At 54.2% G+C, this 19,784-nt stretch overlaps 2 protein-coding genes across 4 annotated transcripts in view; one reads left to right on the forward strand and one right to left on the reverse strand.

Annotated features, from left to right (window-relative positions):
• LOC119958935 (neutral alpha-glucosidase AB-like) overlaps positions 1-7,739 on the forward strand; it is a 47,964-nt gene extending 40,225 nt beyond the window's left edge. For both annotated transcript variants that reach the window (XM_038787458.1, XM_038787459.1), the window contains 7 exons: positions 316-380; positions 1,187-1,263; positions 1,364-1,438; positions 5,387-5,500; positions 6,279-6,391; positions 7,405-7,505; positions 7,599-7,739. In XM_038787458.1, coding sequence (XP_038643386.1) covers positions 316-380; positions 1,187-1,263; positions 1,364-1,438; positions 5,387-5,500; positions 6,279-6,391; positions 7,405-7,505; positions 7,599-7,708 — 655 coding nt within the window. In that variant the 3' untranslated portion in view covers positions 7,709-7,739. The remainder of the gene's footprint in view (positions 1-315; positions 381-1,186; positions 1,264-1,363; positions 1,439-5,386; positions 5,501-6,278; positions 6,392-7,404; positions 7,506-7,598) is intronic.
• Positions 7,740-9,504: 1,765 nt separating this feature from the next.
• Positions 9,505-19,739, reverse strand: trpt1 (tRNA phosphotransferase 1). Of its 2 annotated transcripts, XM_038787488.1 has the most exons (7): positions 19,558-19,734; positions 19,401-19,482; positions 18,855-19,024; positions 17,140-17,317; positions 16,988-17,044; positions 16,796-16,906; positions 9,505-9,630 (listed from the first exon to the last, which is right to left on the reverse strand). In XM_038787488.1, exons 1-7 carry the CDS (start codon positions 19,633-19,635, stop codon positions 9,608-9,610), a joined length of 699 nt encoding a protein of 232 aa, XP_038643416.1. In that variant the 5' UTR covers positions 19,636-19,734; the 3' UTR covers positions 9,505-9,607. The 2 variants fall into 2 exon arrangements, with proteins under 2 accessions (XP_038643416.1, XP_038643417.1); XM_038787489.1 differs by lacking the exon at positions 16,988-17,044 and having other exon boundaries at positions 19,558-19,739.
• Positions 19,740-19,784: the final 45 nt, after the last annotated feature.

Genomic DNA, 19,784 nt, shown 5'->3' on the forward strand with positions numbered 1-19,784 from the left:
GGTTTGCTTGGTCAGAGCAGTCAGTCTGGGGGGGGGGTCCTTGGTGTAGAAGGGGTGGGGGTTTGCTCGGTCAGAGCAGTCAGTCTGGGGGGGGGGGGTCCTTGGTGTAGAAGAGGGGGGGGGTTGCTCAGTCAGAGCAGTCAGTCTGGGAGAGGGGGGTGCCCTTGGTGAGGAGGGGGGGGGGGGTTTGCTCGGTCAGAGCAGTCAGTCTGGGAGAGGGGGGTGTCCTTGGTGAGGAGGGGGGGGGGTATCCTCGGTCAGAGCAGTCAGTCTGGGAGGTGAATGTGATACTGAGTTGTTTCTGTCTCACCGCAGAGCCATGTGGGTGCAGTTCCCCGACGATGTGAATACGTACAGCCTGGATGACCAGTACATGCTCGGTAAGTGGCACCTTGACCTCCTCAAACTCCCTTTCACCTTCTCCACACGGCTTCCTGCATTAGTAACGGGAGGAGGTCATTTAACCTCGGGGACAGGACAAGACCATCAGCCCCGAAGCCTGTTCCTTCACGCAGTTACATCCGGACTGCTCTGTATCTTAACCCCGTCGTAAGAATTCTTCCTCTTTATTTCCTTTCTTCCCACTACTTTTATTATTTATTATTTTGGCTCGTGGACCCATAATCGGGATGTACCTTCAAGCTGAAGACTCAGTTGAAACATTCTGCTTGTCAGGACAGTGTGTTCCCAGTGTTGTATCTTAGAGAGGCGAAGCCAGACTCTCACCTACCCTGCACATCTTTGGGTTGTGGGGGTGAGACCCACGCAGACACGGGGAGAATGTGCAAACTCCACACGGACAGTGACCCAGGGCCGGGATTGAACCTGGGACCTCGGTGCCGTGAGGCAGCAGTGTTAACCCACTGCCCCACCGTGCCCCCCCCCCCCCCCCCCCCCCGTGAGGCAGCAGGGCTAACCCACTGCGCCAGCGTGCGGCCCTGTGTAATGCTTTCTGACAGAACTGGACAAGTGTTTAATCCTTGGAAGTGAAAGGAACCCACCCGTGCACCCCTCTCTTCCCCCCCCCGCGCGCCCTGTCCAGCCCGCGCGCCCCCAGCAACAGGGACCCTGTCCACTATCCCTCTTACCCCCCTACCCATCTTAGTTGTGATGTTTCCAGTTGATCCTCCGTTTATTTGGGATAAAAATCCAGGTTGAGTTAATTGCCACCCTGTCTTTGTTCCAGGTGACGCTCTGCTAGTTCGCCCGGTGCTAGAACCCGATGTCCGAGGTGTTCAGGTTTATTTGCCGGGGAAAGGGCAGGTGAGGTTCTGAATCAAACGTTGTCTGTTTCCCCCCCCCCGCTCCCTTGTTGCCACACAGTGTGGAGACTCACTAACTCTTTCCTGTCCTCCTCCCACAGTTCTGGTATGATGTCCATAACCACCAGAAGCACATCGGTCCCCAGAGTCTGTACGTACCTGTGACCCTCAGCACGGTAAGCAAACACCCTCCCCTCACACTTCCCTGTACGTACCTCACCCTCAGCACGGTAAGCAAACACCCTCCCCTCGCACTTCCCTGTACGTACCCCAACACCCTCTCCTCACACTTCCCTGTACGTACCCCAACACCCTCTCCTCACACTTCCCTGTACGTACCCCAACACCCTCTCCTCACACTTCCCTGTACGTACCCCAACACCCTCTCCTCACACTTCCCTGTACGTACCCCCCTCACCCTCAGCACGGTAAGCAAACACCCTCCCCTCACACTTCCCTGTACATAGATTTACATAGAATTTACAGTACAGAAGGAGGCCATTCGGCCCATCGAGCCTGCACCGGCTCTTGGAAAGAGCACCGTACCCAAGCACATACCCCCACCCTATCCCCATAACCCAGTAACCGCACCCAACACTAAGGGCAATTTTGGACACTAAGGGCAATTTATCATGGCCAATCCACCTAACCTGCACATCTTTGGACTGTGGGAGGAAACCGGAGCACCCGGAGGAAACCCACGCACACACGGGGAGGATGTGCAGACTCCGCACAGACAGTGACGCAAACCGAAATCGAACCTGGGACCCTGGAGCTGTGAAGCGATTGTGCTATCCACAATGCTACCGTGCCCCCACAATACGTACCCCCCTCACCCTCAGCACGGTCAGCAAAGACCCTCTCCTCACACTTCCCTGGTGTCAGCTAAAGGTAAAAGTAAATGGGGTGTTCCCCGGGACCCCTCCCCTCAGTTTGAATCCAGTGTGGGGTGATCTCCCGGACCCCTCCCCACCAGTGAGAATCCAGTGCGGATTCTCACCTGGGCCCTCACTGTCAGTGGGAATACAGTGTGCAATAGTCATCCCCAGTCAATGGGAATCCAGTCGCTGCGGATCCAGTCGCTGGGGATCCAGTGTGGGGCGATGCCTGGATCCAGTCGCTGGGGATCCAGTCGCTGGGGATCCAGTGTGGGCCGATCCCTGGGACCCAGTCACTGGGTACCCAGTGTGGGGCGATGCCTGGATCCAGTCGCTGGGGATCCAGTGTGGGCCGATCCCTGGGACCCAGTCACTGGGGATCCAGTGTGGGCCGATCCCTGGGACCCAGTCACTGGGGATCCAGTGTGGGCCGATACCTGGGACCCAGTCACTGGGGACCCAGTGTGGGCCGATCTCTGGGACCCAGTCACTGGGGTTCCAGACACTGGGGATCCAGTGTGGGGCGATCCCTGGGACCCAGTCACCGGGGATCCAGTGTGGGACGATCCCTGGGACCCAGTCACCGGGGATCCAGTGTGGGCCGGTCCCTGGATCTAGTCACAGGGATCCAGTGTGGGGTGAACCCTGGATCTAGTCACAGGGATCCAGTGTGGGGTGATCCCTGGATCCAGTCACTGGGGATCCAATGTGGGGCGATCCCTGGATCCAGTCACTGGAGATCCAATATGGGGCGATCCCTGGATCCAGTCACTGGGGATCCAATGTGGGGCAATCCCTGGATCCAGTCACCGGGGATCCAGTGTGGGCCGATGCCTGGATAATTTCACCGGGTATCCAGTGTGGGATGATCCATGGATCCAGTCACTGGGGATCCAGTGCGGGGCGATCCCTGGGACCTAGTCACTGGAGATCCAGTGAGGGGCGATCTCTGGGACCTAGTCACTGGAGATCCAGTGCAGGGCGATCCCTGGGACCTAGTCACTGGAGGTCCAGTGCGGGGCGATCACTGGGACCTAGTCACTGGAGATCCAGTGCGGGGCGATCCCTGGGACCTAGTCACTGGGGATCCAGTCGCCGGGGATCCAGTTAATGGCGATCCCTGGATCCAGTTACTGGCAATCCCTGGATCCAGTGCGGGGCGATCCCTGGGACCTAGTCACTGGAGATCCAGTGCGGGGTGATCCCTGGATCCAGTCACCGGGGATCCAGTGTGGGCCGATGCCTGGATAATTTCACCGGGTATCCAGTGTGGGATGATCCATGGATCCAGTCACTGGGGATCCAGTGTGGGGCGATCCCTGGGACCTAGTCACTGGAGATCCAGTGTGGGGCGATCTCTGGGACCTAGTCACTGGAGATCCAGTGCGGGGCCGATCCCTGGGACCTAGTCACTGGAGGTCCGGTGCGGGGCGATCACTGGGACCTAGTCACTGGAGATCCAGTGTGGGGCAATCCCTGAGACCTAGTCACTGGGGATCCAGTCGCCGGGGATCCAGTTAATGGCGATCCCTGGATCCAGTTACTGGCAATCCCTGGATCCAGTGCGGGGTGATCCCTGGGACCTAGTCACTGGAGAGCCAGTGCGGGGTGATCCCTGGATCCAGTCGCCGGGGATCCAGTTAATGGCGATCCCTGGATCCAGTCACTGGCGATCCCTGGATCCAGTCACTGGCGATCCCTGGATCCAGTCACTGGTGATCCCTGGATCCAGTCACTGGTGATCCCTGGATCCAGTGCGGGGCGATCCCTGGATCCAGTGTGGGGCGATCCCTGGGACCCAGTCACTGGAGATCCAGTGTGGGGCGATCCCTGGGACCTAGTCACTGGAGATCCAGTGCGGGGTGATCCTTGGATCCAGTCACTGGGGATCCAGTCACCAGGGATCCAGTCACTGGCAATCCCTGGATCCAGTGCGGGGCGACCCCTGGATCCAGTGCGGGGCGATCCCTGGGACCCAGTCACTGGAGATCCAGTGTGGGGCGATCCCTGGGACCTAGTCACTGGAGATCCAGTGCGGGGTGATCCTTGGATCCAGTCACTGGGGATCCAGTCACTGGGGATCCAGTCACTGGGGATCCAGTCACTGGGGATCCAGTCACCAGGGATCCAGTGCGGGGCGACCCCTGGATCCAGTGCGGGGCGATCCCTGGATCCAGTGCGGGGCGATCCCTGGGACCCAGTCACTGGGGATCCAGTCACCGGGGATCAAGTTAATGGCGATCCCTGGATCCAGTCACTGGCGATCCCTGGATCCAGTCACTGGCGACCCCTAGATCCAGTGCGGTGCGATCCCTGGATCCAGTGCGGGGCGATCGCTGGATCCAGTGCGGTGCGATCCCTGGATCCAGTGCGGTGCGATCCCTGGATCCAGTGCGGGGCGATCGCTGGATCCAGTGCGGGGCGATCGCTGGATCCAGTGCGGGGCGATCGCTGGACCCAGTGCGGGGCGATCGCTGGACCCAGTGCGGGGCGATCGCTGGATCCAGTGCGGGGCGATCGCTGGATCCAGTGCGGGGCGATCTCTGGATCCAGTGCGGGGCGATCGCTGGATCCAGCGCGGGGCGATCGCTGGATCCAGCGCGGGGCGATCGCTGGATCCAGCGCGGGGCGATCGCTGGATCCAGCGCGGGGCGATCGCTGGATCCAGCGCGGGGCGATCGCTGGATCCAGCGCGGGGCGATCGCTGGATCCAGCGCGGGGCGATCGCTGATCCAGCGCGGGGCGATCGCTGGATCCAGCGCGGGGCGATCGCTGGATCCAGCGCGGGGCGATCGCTGGATCCAGCGCGGGGCGATCGCTGGATCCAGCGCGGGGCGATCGCTGGATCCAGCGCGGGGCGATCGCTGGATCCAGCGCGGGGCGATCGCTGGATCCAGCGCGGGGCGATCGCTGGATCCAGCGCGGGGCGATCGCTGGATCCAGCGCGGGGCGATCGCTGGATCCAGCGCGGGGCGATCGCTGGATCAGCGCGGGGCGATCGCTGGATCCAGCGCGGGGCGATCGCTGGATCCAGCGCGGGGCGATCGCTGGATCCAGCGCGGGGCGATCGCTGGATCCAGCGCGGGGCGATCGCTGGATCCAGTGCGGGGCGATCCCTCGGATGGGAATCCAAAACTTTGCAACATTTCTCTTCTTGAGCCTGAAATGAACTGTAACAAATTGTAACTGGATGTATTCATGCCCCTCTATTGAAATAATCTCTCACCCTCCTCGCCTCTTGTCCAGATTCCTGTTTATCAACGTGGAGGAACCATCATTGCTCGTAAAGACCGTGTTCGGAGATCTTCGTCCTGTATGCTGAGTGATCCTTTCACCCTCTACGTGGCTCTGAATACCCAGGTACATTGGACACAGATTCCTGGGAGTGGAGGTCACTCTGCTGAAAGTCACATCCTTCCCGTCTTCATTTCCAAATCTGCAGTGGCTCTCTGGCTGGGCGAAGTATAGATATTGGCACAAAGACACGGCCAAGCACCCTGCTCTGTCCCAGTGGCTCAGGGATCCTGTAAACCCCCCTCCGAGAGCGGGCAGGGAATTCTCATCCCAAGGCAGTACCTCCTAACTTAGGGTAGAATAATGGAGGGTAGAATAATGGAGTGTAGGTTAACTTCTTAAGGGCAGCACGGTGGATTGTGGATAGCACAACTGCTTCACAGCTCCGGGGTCCCAAGTTCGATTTCGACTTGGGTCACTGGCTGTGTGGAGTCTGCGCGTTCTCCCCGTGTCTGCGTGGGTTTCCTCCGGGTGCTCCGGTTTCCTCCCACAGTCCAAAGATGTGCAGGTTGGGTGGATTGGCCATGATAAATTGTCCAAAATTCTATGATTAACCTAGGACAAAAGTTCGGCGCAACATCGTGGGCCGAATGGCCTGTTCTGTGCTGTATTTCTCTAAAAACTGTGATGGGCAGTGCCCCCTCCGGGCTGGCCCTCTGCCAGGGCTAGTGATGGGTGAGAATGTGTCTGGGTGTGTGATGGATGGGTGGGTGGTCCCGGTTTATGGTGGGGGGGGGGGGGTCTCTGAGGTAGAAGGTGCTGCATCGGGAGGGGAGACTCTGTCCACGGTGTCACTTCCCAGGCTCCCCGGCCCCTGGCACTGAATTGCGATCTTTCATTCCAGAATGCTGCGGAAGGCGATTTGTTTGTTGATGACGGCCACACTTTCAACTTCGAGGAGAAAAAAGAATATATTCACCGGAAATTTACATTCGCGAATAATTCCCTAACTTCCAGGTAGTGAAACTGCTCCGACTTCAAGTGGTTATTTGAGCTGGGTCAGGGTGACTGTGGGGGAGGTGAGCAGTGATGATGGCCACTCGGTGTCACCCACCACTCGGAGAGAGCGGGGCTGGGGGGCGGGGGCGAGAGAGCTGGGGGAGGGGAGAGAGTGGGGGGGGGGCAGGGGGGGAAAGAGAGCTGGGGGAGGGGAGAGCGGGGCGGGGGAACAGAGCTGGGGGAGGGGAGAGAGCAGGGGGCTGAGGGGGGGGGGAAGAGAGCTGGGGGAGGGGGAGAGCAGGTGGCTGAGAGGGGGAGAAGAGAGCTGGGGGAGGGGAGAGAGCAGGGGGCTGTGGGGGGAGAAGAGAGCTGGGGGAGGGGAGAGAGCAGGGGGCTGGGGGGGGAGAAGAGAGCTGGGGGAGGGGAGAGAGCAGGGGGCTGGGGGGGGAGAAGAGAGCTGGGGGAGGGGAGAGAGCAGGGGGCTGAGGGGGGGGGAAGAGAGCACGGGAGTCAGAGGGAGCAGAGGCATGACAGGGAGAAAGCATGTGAGTCAGAAAGGGAGAGGGAGGGCAGGCTGGAAAGAGAGCGCGCGGCTCGGGGGGGGGGGGCGCGGAGAGAGAGCACGCAAGTCAGAAGGAGACGGGGAGCACAGGCTGGAGAGAGCGAGCATGCAAATCAGAGAGAACGCACGCGAGTCAGAACACAAGAGACAGAGACATGGGGAGGGGGAGATAGCCCGCTTGCAGGAACGGTGGGAGGGAGAGAGTGTGCGCGCATACAACCGGAGGGCGAGAGAGCGAAGGAGGGCGAGTGGCAGAAGAGAGATGGAGGCCGGTGTACGGTGGGGGTGGGGGCACCCTCGGATCTTCCCTCCTTCACCCTGTTGGCTGTCGCCAGTTATACCGTCTCGGCCTCCCATCATAGCTACCGGCTGGGGTTAGGGGTGGACTGAGTGGGCAGCTGAACTGTTAGTGCGGCAGCACAGACTGCATCGGTTAATGTACAAAATCCTGTGTTTGAACTGATTCCAGAAGTGCTGATGTGAGTGGCCACTACAGTACTGTGGAGTGGATAGAGAGAGTGCTGGTTCTGGGAGTGAGGAGACCGCAGTCTGTGACGGTCAAACTCTCTGGTAAGGAAAGCAATTCACTCCCGTTTCAGCTTCAGTTTGAATTTAGTTTTGAACATGTTTTAAATGTGATATTTATGATGCTCTTGTGTGCAGACGGAACTGAATCAAACTTGGACTTTGAACACAACACCGAGACCTCAGTGCTGACCATCCGGAAACCGGCTGTGAATATAGCTGCTGACTGGAGCCTCTTTATCCGATAATACACGGGACACCTTTAGTCCTCTCTCATCATCTCTTGTTCTCTCTCGGAATCTCTCGCAATCCCTTTTAGTTCTTTCTCGTTCTCTCACTTGTTCTCTATCTCCCGTGCACGCTCTCGCTCCCCCGTGCGTGTTCTCGTTGCTGCGCAAGCCCCCTTAATTCACGCACGAGTCCCCTCGACCTGGCGAGCTCTGGCCCGCACAGCTGCTTTCCCCATAGCTGGGTTTCTCTGCTGAAGCTTTTAATGAAGTGTTTAGGAACTGACTCAGGATTGCTGCCAAGTTCCCTTCCAATTCATCCTCCATTGTTTTTATTCTCTCCCCCCCCCCTCCTTGAATGCACGGTAGCATAGTGGTTAGCACAATCGCTTCACAGCTTCAGGGTCCCAGGTTCGATTCCGGCTTGGGTCACTGTCTGTGCGGAGTCTGCACATCCTCCCCCGTGTCTGCGTGGGTTTCCTCCGGGTGCTCCGGTTTCCTCCCACAGTCCAAAGACGTGCAGGTTAGGTGGATTGGCCATGCTAAATTGCCCTTAGTGTTGGGTGGGGTTACGGTGGAGGTGTTAACCTTGGGTAGGATGCTCTTTCCAGGAGCCGGTGCAGACTCGATGGGCCGAGTGGCCTCCTTCTGCACTAAATTCTATGAATTGCAACGAGAAGGGACCAGAAAGCTGCCTTGGAGTGGCCGTGAACTCCTTTTCCCAGGCACCGTGCTTTGTGAATCCCCCTCCATCGCTGGTACCATCTGCAGGCCCAGTTCACATGCCTTGCACACTTGTGCTCTCTTTCACCAGGGACTGTGATGTCCTGCATTCATTCCTCTCGATGCACTTGCTGTCTCTCTCTCTCTCTCTCTCTCTCTGTGCATTGTCCGCCATGCCTACCTCCCCCCTCCCCACTCTGTATTTTCCTCTAACTGCCGTTTTTAATTCCGTAATGAGTCTGAATTTGGCACTGATTCCAGCCAGGCGGCCTAGGGAATTGATTGCAGCAAGATTTAATAATGTCAGGGGGGCCTGGATTTAGCACGGCAGACACGTGGGAACTGGGCGGGAGCTTCAGTTCCTCCTCCCCCCCCCCCCCCCCCTCCCCCCCCCCCTCTTCACCCTGACGATACTCAGCACCCCTTTGTGAGCAGCCCTTGCACTCTCTTGCGAGTATTCCCCCACCCTTGAGCTGCTACGATGAGAGAGAGCGGAGTTTTAAGGGAAAGCCCAGGCAGCCCCAGAATGATGAACCGGTTCCTCCTGGTGGGTCTGAGGTGTGACCATCTCCCTCCCAGGGGCGGTTCTGGAAATTTAGCAACATTTGCTCCAGTAACTTTAAAACTGATGATCATGGTGTAATTTGTTGGTGAGACTGTGCAGTCAGGAATACCAACAGCACACGGTGAGTCTGTGTGTGTGTGTGTGTAACGGTGTCGGTTCAAATGTATCCGGTTTAGAGGTGAAATTGTAAAATCATTTGTTTCTTGATTTTGAGTTGCGTTCTCCGGTTCCGAGTCTTGTGTCTGTCCTTCTAACCCCATTACCTCTCACTCAGCACCCGCCAGGAACTGGTCTGCGGGTGCACAGCTTAATGGACCCTCTAGTGCCGGTTTGAGAGGGCGTCTGGCTCACTTCCCCCCCCCCCCCCCCCCCCCTGTTCCGGTGCTGTCTGTTACTCCCTCAGTGAGAGGAAATGTGCAGCTGAAGGAAAGGTTTATTAAAAAAAAAACACCAAAATGTCAGGAGTTGCCACGATCGATCTCTGCTGTTTTTGATAAATGATATACAAATAAAAACTTAAAACTGTGTCTGAGGTGTTGTTGAGTTACTTTATTCTGAGCAATGCCGGTGTGGGGACGGAGCTGGACCGGTAACTGGCCGGCTTCACCGGGGAACCTCCAGCACAGCCTTCATCAGTCAAGGGGAAGACAGCACCCTGACAGATCAAAGACAAAACATCAGCTTCACAACACAGCGTGTAGCAGCCCATATACCCCACAGCCCTCACTATAACACTCTGATATACCCCACACCCCTCACTGAAACACACTGATATACCCCACACCCCCTCACTGTAACACTGATATACCCCACACCCCCCCACTGTAACACTGATATACCCCACACCCCTCACTGTAACAGTGATATACCCCCCACCCCTCACTGTAACACTGATATACCCCACACCCCTCACTGTAACACTGATATACCCCACACCCCTCACTGTAACACTGATATACCCCACACCCCTCACTGTAACACTGATATACCCCACACCCCTCACTGTAACACTCTGATATACCCATACCCCTCACTGTAACACTGATATACCCCATACCCTAACACTGATATACCCTACACCCCTCACTGTAACACTCTGATATACCCCATACCCCTCACTGTAACACTGATATACCCCACACCCCTCACTGTAACACTGATATACCCCACACCCCTCACTGTAACACTGATATACCCCACACCCCTCACTGTAACACTGATATACCCCACACCCCTCACTGTAACACTGATATACCCCACACCCCTCACTGTAACACTGATATACCCCACACCCCTCACTGTAACACTGATATACCCCACACCCCTCACTGTAACACTGATATACCCCACACCCCTCACTGTAACACTGATATACCCCACACCCCTCACTGTAACACTGATATACCCCACACCCCTCACTGTAACACTGATATACCCCACACCCCTCACTGTAACACTGATATACCCCACACCCCTCACTGTAACACTCTGATATCCCCCACACCCCTCACTGTAACACTGATATACCCCACACCCCTCACTGTAACACTGATATACCCCACACCCCTCACTGTAACACTGATATACCCCACACCCCCCACTGTAACACTGATATATCCCACACCCCTCACTGTAACACTGATATACCCCACACCCCTCACTGTAACACTGATATACCCCACACCCCTCACTGTAACACTGATATACCCCACACCCCTCACTGTAACACTGATATACCCCACACCCCTCACTGTAACACTGATATACCCCACACCCCTCACTGTAACACTGATATACCCCACACCCCTCACTGTAACACTGATATACCCCACACCCCTCACTGTAACACTGATATACCCCACACCCCTCACTGTAACACTGATATACCCCACACCCCTCACTGTAACACTCTGATATCCCCCACACCCCTCACTGTAACACTGATATACCCCACACCCCTCACTGTAACACTGATATACCCCACACCCCTCACTGTAACACTGATATACCCCACACCCCCCACTGTAACACTGATATATCCCACACCCCTCACTGTAACACTCTGATATATCCCACACCCCTCACTGTAACACTGATATATCCCACACCCCTCACTGTAACACTGATATATCCCACACCCCTCACTGTAACACTGATATATCCCACACCCCTCACTGTAACACTCTGATATATCCCACACCCCTCACTGTAACACTGATATACCCCCACACCCCTCACTGTAACACTGATATACCCCACACCCCCCCACTGTAACACTCTGATATACCCCACACCCCTCACTGTAACACTGATATACCCCACACCCCTCACTGTAACACTGATATACCCCACACCCCTCACTGTAACACTGATATACCCCACACCCCTCACTGTAACACTGATATACCCCACACCCCTCACTGTAACACTCTGATATACCCCATACCCCTCACTGTAACACTGATATACCCCATACCCTAACACTGATATACCCTACACCCCTCACTGTAACACTCTGATATACCCCATACCCCTCACTGTAACACTGATATACCCCACACCCCTCACTGTAACACTGATATACCCCACACCCCCCCACTGTAACACTCTGATATACCCCACACCCCTCACTGTAACACTGATATACCCCACACCCCTCACTGTAACACTGATATACCCCACACCCCTCACTGTAACACTGATATACCCCACACCCCTCACTGTAACACTGATATACCCCACACCCCTCACTGTAACACTGATATACCCCACACCCCTCACTGTAACACTCTGATATCCCCCACACCCCTCACTGTAACACTGATATACCCCACACCCCTCACTGTAACACTGATATACCCCACACCCCTCACTGTAACACTGATATACCCCACACCCCCCACTGTAACACTCTGATATACCCCACACCCCTCACTGTAACACTCTGATATACCCCACACCCCTCACTGTAACACTCTGATATACCCCACACCCCTCACTGTAACACTGATATACCCCACACCCCTCACTGTAACACTGATATACCCCACACCCCTCACTGTAACACTGATATACCCCACACCCCTCACTGTAACACTCTGATATACCCCATACCCCTCACTGTAACACTGATATACCCCATACCCTAACACTGATATACCCTACACCCCTCACTGTAACACTCTGATATACCCCATACCCCTCACTGTAACACTGATATACCCCACACCCCTCACTGTAACACTGATATACCCCACACCCCCCCACTGTAACACTCTGATATACCCCACACCCCTCACTGTAACACTGATATACCCCACACCCCTCACTGTAACACTGATATACCCCACACCCCTCACTGTAACACTGATATACCCCACACCCCTCACTGTAACACTGATATACCCCACACCCCTCACTGTAACACTGATATACCCCACACCCCTCACTGTAACACTCTGATATCCCCCACACCCCTCACTGTAACACTGATATACCCCACACCCCTCACTGTAACACTGATATACCCCACACCCCTCACTGTAACACTGATATACCCCACACCCCCCACTGTAACACTCTGATATACCCCACACCCCTCACTGTAACACTCTGATATACCCCACACCCCTCACTGTAACACTCTGATATACCCCACACCCCTCACTGTAACACTGATATACCCCACACCCCTCACTGTAACACTCTGATATACCCCACACCCCCCCCCCCCCCCACTGTAACACTGATATATCCCACACCCCTCACTGTAACACTGATATACCCCCCACCCCTCACTGTAACACTGATATACCCCACACCCCTCACTGTGACACTGATATACCCCACACACCTCACTGGAACACTCTGATATACCCCACAGCCCTCACTGTAACATACCCCTCACTGTAACACACTGATATACCCCACACCCCTCACTGTAACACTGATATACCCCACACCCCTCACTGTAACACTGATATACCCCACACCCCTCACTGTAACACTGATATACCCCACACCCCTCACTGTAACACTGATATACCCACACCCCTCACTGTAACACTGATATACCCCACACCCCTCACTGTAACACTGATATACCCCACACCCCTCACTGTGACACTGATATACCCCACACCCCTCACTGTAACACTGATATACCCCACACCCCTCAGTGTAACACTGATATACCCCACACCCCTCACTGTAACACTGATATACCCCACACCCCTCACTGTAACACACTGATATACCCCACACCCCTCACTGTAACACTGATATACCCCACACCCCTCACTGTAACACTGATATACCCCCACCCCTCACTGTAACACTGATATACCCCACACCCCTCACTGTAACACTGATATACGCCACACCCCTCACTGTAACATTCTGATATACCCCACACCCATCACTGTAACACTGATATACCCCACACCCCTCACTGTAACACTAATATACCCCACACCCCTCACTGTAATACTGATATATCCCACACCCCTCACTGTAACCCTGATATACACCACACCCCTCACTGTAACATACTGATATACCCCACAGGCCTCACTGATATACCCCTCACTGTAACACTGATATACCCCACACCCCCCACTGTAACACTGATATACCCCACACCCCCTCACTGTAACACTGATATACCCCACACCCCCTCACTGTAACACTGATATACCCCTCACTGTAACACTGATATACCCCACACCCCTCACTGTAACACACTGATATCCCACACCCCTCACTGTAACACTGATATCCACCACACCCCTCACTGTAACACTGATATACCCCCACCCCTCACTGTAACACACTGATATATCCCACACCCTTCACTGTAACTCTCTGATATATCCCACACTGTAACACTGATATACCCCACAGCCCTCACTGTAACACTGATATATCCCACACGCCTCACTGTAACACTGATATACCCCGCACCCCTCACTGTAACACTGATATACCCCACACCCCTCACTGTAACACTGATATACCCCACATCCCTCAGTGTAACACTCTGATATACCCCACACGCCTCACTGTAACACTGATATACCCCACACTGTAACACTCTGATATACCCCACACCCCTCACTGTAACACTGATATACCCCACACCCCTCACTGTAACACTGATATACCCCACACCCCTCACTGTAACACTGATATACCCCACACCCCTCACTGTAACACTGATATACCCCTCACTGTAACACTGATATACCCCTCACTGTAACACTGATATACCCCTCACTGTAACACTGATATCCACCACACCCCTCACTGTAACACTGATATACCCCCACCCCTCACTGTAACACACTGATATATCCCACACCCTTCACTGTAACACTCTGATATACCCCTCACTGTAACACACTGATATATCCCACACCCTTCACTGTAACACTGATATACCCCACACCCCTCACTGTAACTCTCTGATATATCCCACACTGTAACACTGATATACCCCACACCCCTCACTGTAACACTGATATACCCCACATCCCTCAGTGTAACACTGATATACCCCACAGCCCTCACTGTAACACTCTGATATATCCCACACCCCTCACTGTAACACTGATATACCCCACATCCCTCAGTGTAACACTGATATACCCCACACCCCTCACTGTAACACTGATATACCCCCACCCCCTCACTGTAACACTGATATACCCCACACGCCTCACTGTAACACACTTTGATATACCTCACAGCCCTCACTGTAACACTGATATACCCCGCACCCCTCACTGTAACACTGATATACCCCACACCCCTCACTGTAACACTGATATACCCCACATCCCTCAGTGTAACACTCTGATATACCGCCCACCCCTCACTGTAACACTGATATACCCCACACCCCTCACTGTAACACTGATATACCCCACACCCCTCACTGTAACACTGATATACCCCACACGCCTCACTGTAACACTCTTTGATATACCTCACAGCCCTCACTGTAACACTGATATAGCCCACACCCCCCACTGTAACACTGATATACCCCACACCCCTCACTGTAACAGATATAGCCCACACCCCTCACTGTAACACTGATATACCCCACACCCCTCACTGTAACACTGATATACCCCACACCCCCTCACTGTAACACTCTAATATACTCCACAACCCTCACTGTAACACTGATATACCCCACACCCCTCACTGTAACACTGATATACCCCACACCCCTCACTGTAACACTGATATATCCCACACCCCTCACTGTAACACTGATATACCCTACACCCCTCACTGTAACACTGATATACCCCACACCCCTCACTGTAACACTGATATACCCCACACCCCTCACTGTAACACTGATATACCCCTCACTCTAACACTCTGATATACCCCACACCCCTCACTGTAACACTGATATACCCCACACCCCTCACTGTAACACTGATATATCCCCACACCCCTCACTGTAACACTGATATACCCCACACCCCTCACTGTAACACTGATATACCCCACACCCCTCACTGTAACACTGATATAGCCCACGCCCCTCACTGTAACACTGATATACCCCTCACTCTAACACTCTGATATACCCCACACCCCTCACTGTAACACTGATATACCCCACACCCCTCACTGTAACACTGATATATCCCCACACCCCTCACTGTAACACTGATATACCCCACACCCCTCACTGTAACACTGATATACCCCACACCCCTCACTGTAACACTGATATACCCCACGCCCCTCACTGTAACACTGATATACCCCACAGCCCTCACTGTAACACTGATATACCCCACACCCCTCACTGTAACACTGATATAGCCCACACCCCTCACTGTAACACACTGATATACCCCACACCCCTCACTGTAACACTGATATACCCCACACCCATCACTGTAACACTGATATAGCCCACGCCCCTCACTGTAACACTCTGATATACCCCATGCCCATCACTGTAACACTGATATACCCCACACCCCTCACTATAACACTGATATACCGCCCACCCCTCACTGTAACACACTGATATACCCCACACCCCTCACTGTAACACTGATATACCGCCCACCCCTCACTGTAACACACTGATATACCCCACACCCCTCACTGTAACACTGATATACCCCACACCCATCACTGTAACACTGATATAGCCCACGCCCCTCACTGTAACACTCTGATATACCCCATGCCCATCACTGTAACACTGATATACCCCACACCCCTCACTGTAACCCTGATATACCCCACACCCCTCACTGTAACACTGATATATCCCCACACTCCTCACTGTAACCCTGATATACCCCTCACTGTAACACACTGATATACCCCTCACTGTAACACTGATATACCCCACACCCCTCACTGTAACACTGATATACCCCACACCCCTCACTGTAACCCTGATATACCCCTCACTGTAACACTGATATACCCCACACCCCTCACTGTAACACTGATATACCCCACACCCCTCACTGTAACAGATATATCCCACACCCCTCACTGTAACACTGATATATCCCACACCCCTCACTGTAACACTGATATACCCCACACCCCTCACTGTAACACTGATATATCCCACACCCCTCACTGTAACACTGATATATCCCACACCCCTCACTGTAACACTGATACACCCCTCACTCCTCACTGTAACACTGATATACCCCACACCCCTCACTGTAACGGTCTCAAACCCCTCCCCCTGCATTAACAGTTACTGTCACATTGACCGGGACCCCTAGGTTTAAGACGGTTTTGTTATTTCACAAACTCACTGGTTGGTTTTAACTGCAGAACTTTCTCAAAGTATTTTGGGGGTAATAGCCCCTCATGATTCCCTGGAGTTAGTATCACCCGATTGGTGGAAAAATAAAACGCAATTCCATCTGAAAAATAGAAACGTTCCAGAGTCAGTGTTGTGAAAGTCTTTCAGAGCAGGTCTGCTGGGGCCGAGGGGCCTGACTTACCATTCAGAGCCTTCCTGATGCCAATGAAGACGGCCATGTCACAGTCACAACGCATACCTGCAATGTGTGTGTAAGGGAAATTAGTTCAAATTTACACCAACACACAGCCCATACCTGCCTCTCCCATCACTGGTCGCTCGCTCGTCACTCACCACTCACAACTTGCCCATCCTGCGGCAACCCCGTTGCCAGGTGGATGTGGGTGCGGGACATTCTTCTCAGCCCTACGCCCTTAATCGAGGGCCAAAGCCTTAAGTAGGTTCCATGCACGGCCTCGTCTGGGACATTCCCTGCTTCCAGAGAAATTGGAATCAGCTCCAGCTCCTCGACCTTTCAGAATAACACAACACGGGGTTAGATACAGAGTAAAGCTCCCTCTACACTGTCCCCATCAAACACTCCCAGGACAGGTACAGCACGGGGTTAGATACAGAGTAAAGCTCCCTCGACACTGTCCCCATCAAACACTCCCAGGACAGGTACAGCACGGGGTTAGTTACAGAGTAAAGCTCCCTCGACACTGTCCCCATCAAACACTCCCAGGACAGGTACAGCACGGGGTTAGATACAGAGTAAAGCTCCCTCTACACTGTCCCCATCAAACACTCCCAGGACAGGTACAGCACGGGGTTAGATACAGAGTAAAGCTCCCTCTACACTGTCCCCATCAAACACTCCCAGGACAGGTACAGCACGGGGTTAGATACAGAGTAAAGCTCCCTCTACACTGTCCCCATCAAACACTCCCAGGACAGGTACAGCACGGGGTTAGATACAGAGTAAAGCTCCCTCTACACTGTCCTCATCAAACACTCCCAGGACAGGTACAGCACGGGGTTAGATACAGAATAAAGCTCCCTCTACACTGTCCCCATCAAACACTCCCAGGACAGGTACAGCACGGGGTTAGATACAGAGTAAAGCTCCCTCTACACTGTCCCCATCAAACACTCCCAGGACAGGTACAGCACGGGGTTAGATACAGAGTAAAGCTCCCTCTACACTGTCCCCATCAAACACTCCCAGGACAGGTACAGCACGGGGTTAGATGCAGAGTTAAGCTCCTTCAATGTGCTGTTAAAGAAGATTATGTTATTGGCCAACATTAATCCTTTTGCCTTTTCCAGATTGGGTTAACACTGCTGCCTCACAGTGCCAGGGACCCGGGTTAACACTTCTGCCTCACAGTGCCAGGGACCCGGGTTAACACTGCTGTCTCACAGTGCCAGGGACCCGGGTTAACACTGCTGTCTCACAGTGCCAGGGACCCGGGTTAACACTGCTGTCTCACAGAGCCAGGGACCCGGGTTATCACTGCTGCCTCACAGAGCCAGGGACCCGGGTTAACACTGCTGTCTCACAGTGCCAGGGACCCGGGTTAACACTGCTGTCTCACAGTGCCAGGGACCCGGGTTAATACTGCTGCCTCACTGTGCCAGGGACCCGGGTTAACACTGCTGTCTCACAGTGCCAGGGACCCGGGTTAACACTGCTGCCTCACAGAGCCAGGGTTAAATTGGCCGTGATAAATTGCCCCTTAGTGCCCAGAAGGTTAGGAGGGGTTATTGGGTTACGGGAATAGTGTCAGGGCCTGGGCTTAGGTAGAATACTGTTTCCAAGGGTCGGTGCAGACTCGATGGGCCGAATGGCCTCCCACAGAGATTCTATGATTATTATTTCAGTCGCACCCACCTTCAGCGAGTGGACTTGTGACGGTTTTCCCAATGGTCTGACTTCTCTCCTCGGGCACAGGGCAGAGTAGGGGCGGCAGTGCCAGGCGGTACCTGGGGTTGTGTGCGAGTTGCTGGTCTGAATGCCCCATTATACCCCCCCCCCCCCCAACATCTGGAATAGACATGCGACATACCGGAATCGTGTGGCCCTGGTTTGCTCGGATCTGCAGTATTCCGGTCTCCGGGTGTAAACGGAGTGTGAAACGCTGTTTACTGTTCAAATCAACCACTTGGCGAACGTTCTGCTCGCTGTAATGTTTAAACCTCGGAAGGTGAAGAATGTCAGCCACATTCAGGAACCCATCTGTGAAAAGACAAGAGTTAATGTGTCAGGTCAATAACTGTCCCATCCCGCTATTCCCAACATTTATATCCCAATGTTCCCAAATCCCAATATTCCCAAATCCCCATTTGCCAATGTTCCCAGTTCTGATTATTCTAATGTTCCCAAAACTCTCAATCCCAATGTTCCTGATTCCTCATATCCCGACATTCCCAAATCCCACCTATCCAAAAATTCCAACCACCCCCCATCATCCCAATGTTCCCAAATCTCTAACCCAGTGTTCCCAAACCCTGCGGCCCAACGTTTCCAAAGCTCTATTCCAATGCATCCGGATTCTATCCATTCCCGATCCCACTTGAATCAATTCGTACGGCACTGAACACAATCTGGTTACCTTTTCCCATCGCTAATCCCAGCTCAGCCGCTCCGTGTCGGAGGATGTACGATAGGCTTTTGGAGAGTCGGACATCAGGATCCTGTGAACATTGAACGGGATGTTACCCAGCGAGCGAGTCTCCCTGTTCTTCCCAACACAGCTGAATGTTACCCACCTGCCGGGTGTGTCTGCCTCCCTGCTGCCTCCTCGAAGCCCCTCGGCCAGGGGAAGACCCCCTCTCGCCTCCTTCCATGCTTATCTCGGCCCCAACGTCCTCACTGTAGACAACAGGGAAGACATTAACTCACTCGTAACTCAGAAACACGGGGAGGGAACTGAGACACCGAGAGGGAAGGGTGGGGGGGGGGGAGGGGGGGAGGGGGAGGGGGGGAGAGGGGGGGG

Source organism: Scyliorhinus canicula, chromosome 31 (assembly GCF_902713615.1).
Source record: "Scyliorhinus canicula chromosome 31, sScyCan1.1, whole genome shotgun sequence".
Classification (NCBI taxonomy): Eukaryota; Metazoa; Chordata; class Chondrichthyes; order Carcharhiniformes; family Scyliorhinidae; genus Scyliorhinus; species Scyliorhinus canicula.